Source organism: Physcomitrium patens, chromosome 23 (genome assembly GCF_059467195.1).
Source record: "Physcomitrium patens ecotype Gransden chromosome 23, ASM5946719v1, whole genome shotgun sequence".
NCBI classification, from domain to species: domain Eukaryota; kingdom Viridiplantae; phylum Streptophyta; class Bryopsida; order Funariales; family Funariaceae; genus Physcomitrium; species Physcomitrium patens.
Window position 1 is genome coordinate 9630194 of NC_143432.1, and position 10041 is coordinate 9640234.

General features: G+C 40.4%; 2 protein-coding genes and 1 long non-coding RNA gene across 11 annotated transcripts; all 3 read left to right on the top strand.

Annotated features, from left to right (window-relative positions):
• Positions 1-482: 482 nt before the first annotated feature.
• On the top strand, positions 483-4762 carry LOC112276222 (putative ethanolamine kinase). Of its 7 annotated transcripts, none has more exons than XM_024507343.3 (12): positions 483-783; positions 977-1252; positions 1467-1558; positions 1877-1986; positions 2095-2200; positions 2407-2529; positions 2803-2894; positions 3112-3196; positions 3454-3559; positions 3796-3862; positions 4146-4238; positions 4456-4762. In XM_024507343.3, the coding sequence occupies exons 3-12, from the start codon at positions 1555-1557 to the stop codon at positions 4576-4578; spliced, it is 909 nt and encodes a 302-aa protein (XP_024363111.1). In that variant the 5' UTR covers positions 483-783; positions 977-1252; positions 1467-1554; the 3' UTR covers positions 4579-4762. The 7 variants fall into 7 exon arrangements, 6 of the variants coding, with proteins under 6 accessions (XP_024363111.1, XP_090102549.1, XP_090102546.1 ...); XM_090246423.1 differs by having other exon boundaries at positions 483-647; XR_016500192.1 differs by having other exon boundaries at positions 484-783; positions 977-1245; positions 4030-4238.
• Positions 4763-4879: 117 nt separating this feature from the next.
• On the top strand, positions 4880-7860 carry LOC149986519 (uncharacterized). The gene is made up of 5 exons (XR_016500193.1): positions 4880-5536; positions 6322-6517; positions 6800-6915; positions 7073-7558; positions 7722-7860. It is a non-coding gene; the product is annotated as an uncharacterized LOC149986519 (long non-coding RNA).
• Positions 7859-9207, top strand: LOC112276223 (CDGSH iron-sulfur domain-containing protein NEET). Of its 3 annotated transcripts, none has more exons than XM_024507346.3 (3): positions 7859-8130; positions 8302-8563; positions 8856-9207. In XM_024507346.3, exons 2-3 carry the CDS (start codon positions 8325-8327, stop codon positions 8953-8955), a joined length of 339 nt encoding a protein of 112 aa, XP_024363114.1. In that variant the 5' UTR covers positions 7859-8130; positions 8302-8324; the 3' UTR covers positions 8956-9207. The 3 variants fall into 3 exon arrangements, with proteins under 3 accessions (XP_024363114.1, XP_090102551.1, XP_090102550.1); XM_090246425.1 differs by having other exon boundaries at positions 7993-8130; positions 8235-8563; XM_090246424.1 differs by lacking the exon at positions 7859-8130 and having other exon boundaries at positions 8161-8563.
• The last annotated feature ends 834 nt before the right edge of the window (positions 9208-10041 follow it).

A 10041-nucleotide genomic window follows, 5' to 3' on the forward strand; every position in this document is an offset into this window, starting at 1 on the left:
CAATATTGGATTTTGTCATTCAATATAAGATAAAAACCATGATAATACAAAATTTGAAAGTATTGTTTTAATAAACTTGACTTGTGATCTTAGAATTAAATAGCTTTGGGGTTGAAATTCAATCACTAATTTTACTCTATTGATGAATCTTCAAAATTTTGTTTTTATGCCATTACACTTCTAGGTGCGTATCTATAATGTATTGATGAATCTTCAAAATTTTGTTTTTATGCCATTACACTTCTAGGTGCATATCTATAATGTCTTTCTGCAAGTAATACATGGTTTTTTGCTTCTTCCAAATTTCTTTGATTTTGGTGAATGAGAAAGTTTTCTTTGTCTCTAATATCTATCTAAGCTTACTTATCATTGGTGTGGAGAGGTTGACACTTGTTGTGTGCGTTGCCATGCATGCAGATTGTGGGTCCAAGGAATGCTTAGTCGTGTCATGCGCTCTTGCAAGGCACTTTTGTAGCCTGAGCACTGTTGACAAGGGACTTGCGATCCGCATGCTTGCGCAGGCATTCAAGCAAACCCAGAGTGCGAAGGTTTGTTGAGTTCTCTTGGTTTATCTCGGGAATTTGTCTGCAAAACGGAAACTTTTCCAGTCGAATTTGGCTGGAGAATGTCTGGAAATGAATATTCAGGCAAGAAGGCCAGGTTTCCTCCATCAGACTTTATCAGGTGTTAGTCGTGGGTGAACGTGGGGGGGAGTAATTCGTTGCCGCTAAGGTTGCTGGGGATGAAGATGATCCTTATCTACGACGCGTAGTAATTGGGAAGGTGGAGGATGTTTGCTGCAGCTCTGTGATTGTTTGAGGTGTAAAGCTGTTTACGGTAACTTTGTTTTGTTGTTTTTCTCTCAGCATGGAGTTCGTGAGGTTGAGGAAAGTGGTAAAGGTGAAGGCGATCAAGACGCCATCACAAGTTTGGCGTCGAGGGCTGTGTTCTAATGAGGTGTTGATATTGTATGCAGTCCACTTGTGATGAACACGGTTGAGCAACAGACCTGGGCGCTGGCCATCTCTCATGTGGAAAAGGAGAGGGTGGACAAGAAGGACATTCAGAAGCAAGAGAGAGGTACAGATTCAGGCAAGAGGACCGGATTGCAGGAGACGAAGAGATCGAAACCATGAGGACTATCAAAATCTTTGCCGAGAGGTCGGACAGCTCCATGGCGGTGCGCACATGCAGTTTGATCGTGGATACGCGCCTCCCGGATTCTGCTTTGTTCTCTCGAGCCATGTGAGATGTAAATCCTCTTTGATCTTTCGCTATCACTGACCATGCGCCATCAAATTTCCAAACAATTCTGTGAATCTCCCAGGATAGGCTGGTGGAGTCCTTCAGTGTTCAAGTCACAGTAGGGATCTGCAATTGTTGTTTTTTTTTTTTTTTTTTTTTTTTTTTTTTGTAAATAAATTTGAAGTGATTCCACATGTATTTATGTCTTGAGCTATTTTCAGTGGAGTTTGCAAGACGCTTTTGAGGAGGTGGGCAGATGTGGACGACTCCAAAATACTGGTGACGAAAATCACGGGCGGAATCACTAACATGTGTACGTTGGTCCCTGACCATCACCATTTCGCATGTCCCCACTTCATTCCCTTCACTCTCTTGTAAACCTTGATACTTTCAGTTCCAATGTCAACCTCAAAGCCAATCAGGCTGGAATCAATACATTTCGGTCAATCTTCATAGAAACAGGGGTTCTTTTTTGTTATTGAAGCTTACTATGCTAAGTAATAAATTCATCTATGTGGAAGCTTGCAATCTTTCATTGTTTGCAGTGTTTGCAGTTTGCCTCTGGAATACATTGTATGCCACGTTTGAAAGCTAGACTGAAGTATTGTGGTTGTGTTGGTTGTGTGAGCAGTGCTTAAGGCTGAAGTGGAAGGTGAAAACGATGACCAACTCCAACCATTAACTGTGCGCGTGTTTGGGCCTAATACGGATGCTGTTATTGATCGGGGTCGAGAACTCCAGGTGTTTGTGAACTTGAGTATTGACAACTTAATTGTACTTCTCAGAGTCATCCTGTTCAATTGTCTTTTTTAAAGTTCTAACATTATGCCAATCAATCTGGGCATGTAGGCAATCGCGTTCTTATCTTCAGCCGGGTTTGGAGCTAAGTTGCTAGGTGTATTTGGAAACGGCATGATTCAATCCTATCTTGTTGGAAGAACACTCGAACCTCATGGTATTTATTTCACTCAACTTTGCAGTTTCAAACCCGTGTATTCTTCTGTGTCACGAGAGGTGCGCGTATTGGTGAATGGTTTTGTTTGTTTGTTTGTTTGTTTGTTTTGTTTTGTTTTTGGCTTGGTTGTTCTTGGTTTTTTTTCCAGAAATGTATCAAAAGACATGCATTTAACTTCGTTAAGTTTGGCCTGCATTTGTTGGCAGACATCGCTAAACCAGAGTTTGCTAAGCTGATAGCTGTGGAAGTTCGAAGACTGCATGAGTTAGAGATTCCTGGCTCTAAGGAACCACAACTGTGGAATGACATTTATAAGTTTATTGAAAAGGGTATTGTTTGCTCTCGATATTTGCCTCTGGTTGATGTAGTACAGGAAGGCTAACTGATTTTCAGTTGGCTCCCAGTCATGTAAGTTGTGTCTTCGGTGATCTGCTTTCAAACCCTTATCATACAATCGCGCCGCTAAACATCAGATAATAGACACTGTTTTATTTTATAATTGGGTAGGGATGCGGTGTTGGAGCATCACTTGTTCCGTCGAGGAGGGAATAACTTGGCACTAACCATACCACTTTTATTCTCTGTTCTCGTGTGACATGAAGGTTCAACAGTCGTATTTGAAGACAGTGAAAAGCAGAAGACTTATGAAACGATTTCATTTGAGAACATCAGGGAGGAAGTTGAAGAGATAAAGGTAACGAATCCGAAGCACACCTGCTCATGGTGCTAAATTGTTTTTTGCTTAATCGTTTCGACAAATGTAATGCAAGTGATTCATGGAGTTTAGTCTACTTGTCCTCTTTTACTCATGAGATATGAAGGGGTTTAAAATTGCAGAATTCTTCCATTCAGTTGAACGCCTATCCTATTGAAGTGCCTCTCATATCATTCTCATGAGATGTATCGTGCAGGCAATCAGTGACAGTTTTAAAGCACCTGTAGTTTTTGCACATAACGATCTTCTTTCTGGAAATTTTATGTATAATGAAGAGAAAGGTAATGAAGTGTGCAGTTCCTCCGATGAGCATGAAGTTTCTCATTTTTCTATTTTCTTAGATGGCATAGTTGACGTAGTGTTTCTTCAAATCTTTTAGCTATTATATGTTTCATTTGACTTAAACATGTCATTTATTTAATTATAATTGCTGTACAGCTGGCTTACCATTGTGAAAGACGGGAATTTCAGAAATCATTGTATGATGCAATATATCAATATATTTAAACTCAAGAAAACAACACTACTTTTACTGCAGGACAATTGTACATTATTGATTATGAATACGGGTCACACAATTATCGAGGCTATGACATTGCCAATTACCTCAACGAGCATGCAGGCTTCGACTGCGATTATAGCTTGTACGCTTTCTCCATTGGTTGCCTCCCTCTCTCCTATTCAATTTGGTTCATTATGAGCTGCGGAAACTTTACGTTTTCTTCACTTAATTAGCAAGGACATGATAGCTTGGTTAGATTTCACTGTATACGTTGATGGATTTCTCTTGGTGTTGATATGAACTAAACTGCATTGAAGGATGCTGACCTGCTTTGTGATCCTAATATTATGTTCTCAAACTTTTTTTCCGTCCTCTCAGGTATCCAGATAAGGAGAAGCAATTTTACTTTTACAGACATTACTTGCATCCCGAACAACCTGAAATGGTGGGTCTCAATTAAAAGTTGGTGCAATTCTGTAATAGCTGAGAAGTAATGTATGAAGACTTTCTGCGTACTAGGGTAATCGTTCTTATGTTGAAAGTCAATCTTGCCCAGTGACTAGGTTTGCTGGTACTTCCAACTTTACAGTAACACACTTCGTGGTTAAGCAGTCTATACGTAATCAGGATTCTTTTAAGGAATATGAAAGAAGTTCCACTGTTACCTTTAAAAGTTGGAGGCGCCAGTAACTCTGGAAACTTCTTAAAATGTCCCAAATGAGATGCAGAGTACGAAGGCAGAGCTAGAAGAGCTTTATGCAGAATGCAGCTTCTATTCCTTGGCATCACACTTATATTGGGCCACGTGGGCAATTGTTCAGGTGACTACTACTCTGCAAGAGCCTCAGTTGATTGTAGACTGTCTGAAATGAGACTTTCAATTTTCGTATCTTAACATGTGATATTCGCGTACATATTATCATTGGAAGTCCCTCTAAAATCTCCTGAATCACCTGTAGAATTGCTGATATACATGGGTCAAGTGCAAGAACCAGGTTTTTTTGTTCTACTAACTTGCCAGACATGAATTTTGTGCAGGCAAGGTACTCCAATATCGAATTTGATTACCTGGGGTACTTTTTCCAGCGATTTGATGAATATAAGAGACGCAACGAGGACATAAAACTTCGAACATCTGAGTACCTAAACTCGCGGAAGTAGCCAACCTGTTGATTTTTTAGTTTTTTTTCTATTTGGTTATTTGCACTGCTTATCAGGCTCATGAGATTTGATTGAAGAGTTCAGGTGGCCAAAAAGTTGTAAGCCATATCTGAAAAATTAGTCAACTCTTTTGGGAAATAACATTAAGATTAACCTCAATTTTATTTGAGTTTCAATGTTCCAATCCTGATTATGCTGATGAGTTCGATTCCATTTCTTGTGCTTCTGAATTTGAAACTAGGTAGAAACCTAGTTGCTTGGAATAATGAATGATCTTCAGTGATGGCATCTTCTGTGCAATCAGTAACAAGTCATTGTCATAATTTGTGTCTGGCTTCCGCATCCACAAATAAGTTTACTGAGAACATAGAGCGAATGAGCGAATGTCACATTCTCATTCAGTAAGTATTTGCTGTTTTGGATTCTTTTATTAGTTCAAATTCGAGAATGTATTTTAATAAAAAAAGACGGGTTAAGAATAAGAACAGACTGGATTTTTTCTTCAAAAACACAAAAAAATTATGCAAGTACATCGCAGAGCTTCTCTACTTTGCAATGTGGCTGTGGGTCAGTTTCCTCTTAAAAAATAAAATAAAAACAAAAATCTCAATCTCAACGAGACCACATTCTCTAACTAACACCTAAAAAGTGCACCACAATTATGCAATTCTATGAATTCATTGTCCAAAGCATCCTTCTCTTGTAAGGCCGGTAATAAAATAGCCATGAAGTTGGCGTTTCAGGGTTTCCAACTCTCGTTGGGAAGGTATCCATTGCTATGGCGACGCCCCCTCCTCACACTTTCCCAAAGACTTTCATGCCTTTGGAATCAGGGCACGTCGGCACCAGAACCATATCCGAGGCTTGTAATCAGAGCGAGAACAGCACAATATGACCACGATGATGTTTTTTCTCGCTTGCGTATTAAACAGGCGACGCATGCAACGTTTGCGAAAAGGTTATGCATTGTTCGGTTTTTTCCCTGTATTGCTCTACTTTCGATGCTCTTCCTTCGTGATACACCTCGATATCCACGAGTCTTGCCTGTTCATTTTACGATGTGGACTTTGTTCTCCGTCGGTTTTACTCAGTATGATGGCTACCCTCACTCTAGTGTGTGCAGTAGGCACTTGTGGTTTTTGTCTCAGTTCTTCTCTCAGCTTTTGTTGCTACAGGTGTGAGAGAGATGTCGAATGCCTCCCTGTTTATCGTTGTCGTTAATCTTGTGCTGGCTGGGTAGTACGTGAATTGCCTCTTCTTGCATTTGTCTCATCTTGAACAAAGGAGTATACTGTTTCGGGCTTGCAGTCCATTCTAGCCTGCATTTCTGTTGGACTAAGACAGGGTGTGGGATATTTGTGAAGTTCGCAAGATATCTCGTAGAGTCGTGCATTAACTGTTAGACATTGAAGCAACAAGTTTGGGGCAATTCAGGGCCTTACAACGTTTTAAATCATGAATTCATGACGCTATCTTACTCAGAACTTGGAACGAAGGTGTTATTTCAGTTACCATGTAAGTGCATGAGTGAATAAGTACATGGGTTCCTTTCGTATACATGGAAGGCTCTTGGACGTTCTCCGATTGGACCCCCCCTATGGAATCGATCCCTTGGATATCAACCTTAACCCGCTTTAACTCATCTTAGTGATCAAGTTTCATGCTTCAATGACGGGATAAGTCTTAAGTACAACCCTGTTGACAACTCGTATTTGCGAATTTCATTTCATTCTATTTTTGCAGCTTATGATTTGACTCTTCAGCTATCCTTCAACGAAAATATGCAACGAATCGCCATCTATGCTCCCTTCGGCGCTATTCCTGTTCCAAAGTCGATTGCTCACAAGCTCGGGACATCAGAAGGCAGTCCAGCATCAAGTGAGATCAAGGATCGGTTGAGTATCGGCTCACTATTCAAGATATGGGACTGGCTCGCGAGGTTGTTAGCACACTCCTAGTATAGTTGATGATGATAGAACAGCTTCATCTTGTTAAACAATAAACGGGTTGAGTAAATAACTGAACTTTTAAAATGGAAGTTCAAATTCAAGTTGAAGTGAAGGTTCTGTTGATTTGAATACGTAGATGAATTGAATCAAGAGTGAACGTTAAGCTCTAATTCTTAGAGCAGTTCTACTGTAGATCTCGTCATTCGGCGGTACTCTAACAGCTAAATTCACTTAGGTAAGCGTCAATTAACTTGAATTCGTGTGATTTTCAGAGAGCTGTGGAAGGGAAAGGATGATAGCTAGCGAGCCCTCTCCTGGAAGATATAAGCAGAGGCGTTTGTAGATTGTTGTGAGCAGAGGCTAAGCTTTCCAGAACTCATACTTGCAGGTACATTTCATCATTGCTAATTTTGTTTTTTAGATTTGCAGAACTGGTCCTTATTGAAGTTTTAGAAAAATGGGAAAGAAATCCTTGTAACCGAGAAAAATAAGTTTATGTTCTGTTACAACATACTCTAACTTATTTTGTTTGTCCTTTGATGCAGTTGCGATACAGAGAGCGCAGAAATGCAACCTCAAGCATTGCTAACTGGTTTAGGTCGAGTTGTAGACCCAGTTCTTCTACAGGTTTGTGTGAGCTGTATCTGTGGTCTTGATTTATTTAAGTTGTCAGTCGTTCCTAATCAGTGTTGAGCAGTTAGCCTCAGAACGTGGTCTTTGTGCCTCTTCGGACTGTCATCTAATCAGGTGGTTTTGGCAGATACTAATTTATTTTGCTCACTACCTGCATGCCACCTGCCTCTGAATGAAGTCGGGTATTTGGCTTTTGGTATCAATGGAATGGAACTGATGGAAACCGTAAGAGCAGCAGGTTTTGTTTGAAATTTGCTACTACAGGATATTATCTGGCTAATTGAGTCTAATATGTTGATTAAAGTTGACTGGATCTTGGGGCTAAGGGATGCGGCAACGGCCTGCAGTCCATTACTGGCACATCGAAGATAATGTTCCAGAAAAGCCTCAAGCTCTAAGTAAGTAAATCTTTTGATGCCGGATTGAGATTTCTGACAAGTAGACCCTTCAAGTAAATGTACTTGTAATGCTGCCAAGCTTTTTGTCTCCTGATAACTAGTTGCTTTTCTTATACTCTGGTCTCTTGACGTTCATGACAGAGGCTACCATTGACAAATGCAGGCATATATTTATCACTCACACAGGCACATACATGCTTAAACGAACTGATACTACCTGACAACTACTCATGAATCTTATCACTGCCGTATTTGAGTCAGGCAGCCGATTCCATCTCAACATTTACACATTCATTTCCATCCTTGAATTGGAAGCTCATCAACCTAGGCGCAATTTTACTCAGCTCAAATTATTGTGGTCATCCAGAGTTTGAATGAATGCTCAGCTAGGAGGAAGATCTACCAGAGCAATGCAGCACCACAGAGACGATTGATCGAGGGCCGAGCACAGCCACACAAACCATCATCGACGCGAGAAGCATCGCCAGAAGACTCCGGAAGAAGGGCATCCCTCCTTTCCTGCGCTTCTTCCTCTTTCCTGTGTTCGCCACACGCTCTGCTTAAATCTTCAGGTAAGCGCGCGCTGGCATATCTCTGTACGTGTCCATACAGCTTCTTTAAATCCGTCTAGTGACTGAAAGTCATCAACTCCTCAGTTTCCGTTGTTAAAAATCAGGAGCTTATGCCAATTTGTGGAGCGTGGTGGGTGTGCTGAGGTTGTCGACATTCCCGTTTGCAAGCAGTGATTTGTTCAGATTTGGGTGACATGGCGACATTGACGAGCGCATCGACTCTGCTCCGTGGGGTGGCGCTGCCAGCCGAATCTATGATACCCTCGCGAGCAGGGAGGCCGCAGAGAGTGAGCTTGGCAGTGAGGGCAGAGGCCCCAGAGACATCGACTGCGTCCGCTGCTCATATCAACCCGTCAATTCGCAAGGACTCCGACAAGGTGGTTGACACGGTCCAAGCCAACGAGCTCTCCAAGCCATTGACGGCATACTGCAGGTAAAAACATCAGCGTGTGTGCACCCAGTTCGGATAATTATCTGTTGACGTGCGCACTGTGTATCGATTTCTGACTGGTGATACCGTGATTGCATTGGTGTGCGTCTCTCTTGCTCTCAACAACTGATAAACGGAAGTCAGCTTTCATTGTAGAAACCATCTAGAACACATGCTCTATCGTCCAGTTATTACAACTGGTAGTTCTGTTCCAATTTACACCGCTCGGTGCATACGCATTTTTCAAGCAATCTCTCATCCTCTTACTCTAATTTCGGTTTCTGGTTTCACACAGATGCTGGAGATCCGAGACCTTCCCTCTCTGTAACGGCGCCCACGTGAAGCACAATAAGGAAACAGGTGACAATGTGGGTCCCCTTCTGTTGAAGAAGTAAGCCTCACATGCGGGAGAGAGTGAGAGTTCCTGTAATTGATGCAAGAATGCAACCGTCATCCTGTATTCATAAGATCGATCTCGGCATAGTTCAATGTAGTTCATCCTAGCATTTGTAGCAGGCAGACTTAGAGTTCGAGAGCATGTGAGATGTAAAATAAGAAGTGAATTCCTACACTTTTTTTTTTGTGTATACTTCGCCGTGACAGTGCTCTTAACAGGTTTTACTTGGTTTTGACAAGTATTTAGTGATTGTGTTTGCATTCTCGAGACGGTGTTTCTAAGCACGAGCCACGCTTTGCGTTGAATTCTCCCGAATGCTGGTTTCTTCAACGTGGGTTGTTGTTCATAGTGTTTCGTGAAGGTCGTTCAATGCATGCAATGAACTTGAGAAAACTACACGTGGGCTAGCGAAACGGAGGCCAACTTGAGGCTGCCGAGAGAAAAGGTCTACAGAAGATGAGTCCAATTAGACGTGACAGTCCTTGTGTCTAAAATGCAAAAATTGACAATTACTCTATATGGCTATAGATAGATAAACATATACAAATGAATATTATTGAAAACCTACTGAAGGAGAAGCTGTAAAAGTTTAAATTTTGGTGTTAAGTCAAAAATTGACCATTCTTAAAGAAATGTTGAACAATAGAAGACAAAAAGTATATGTATAACAATGGAAGTATTTATATTTATTCATTGTAAATAGAAAATATAATTTTTATTTTTCACAAAAATAAAATAATTAAGTTAATACAACTCCCAAATGAAGTATATTTGTAAAAGAATTTTATATTTATTATTTTTAGAATATAAATTTTTGATTATATTCAAAAAAAATTATTGTGAAAGGGCAATATATAAATGTCTATATGCAAATAGTGCAATTGTAAGATTTACACCTTCATTCTATAATAACAATGTCATTGTAGAGATTTATCAATGGTCATTGCAAACCCCACCTTTATTGGAAACTATCTTTTGCACAATTTGAACAAAATCTCTGCAAATGATAGGCAAAATTTGATTTTTGGAAGAAAAGACAATTGTCCCTTGTAGTCTCCAAATAAAAGTCTTATCTCTATAACAT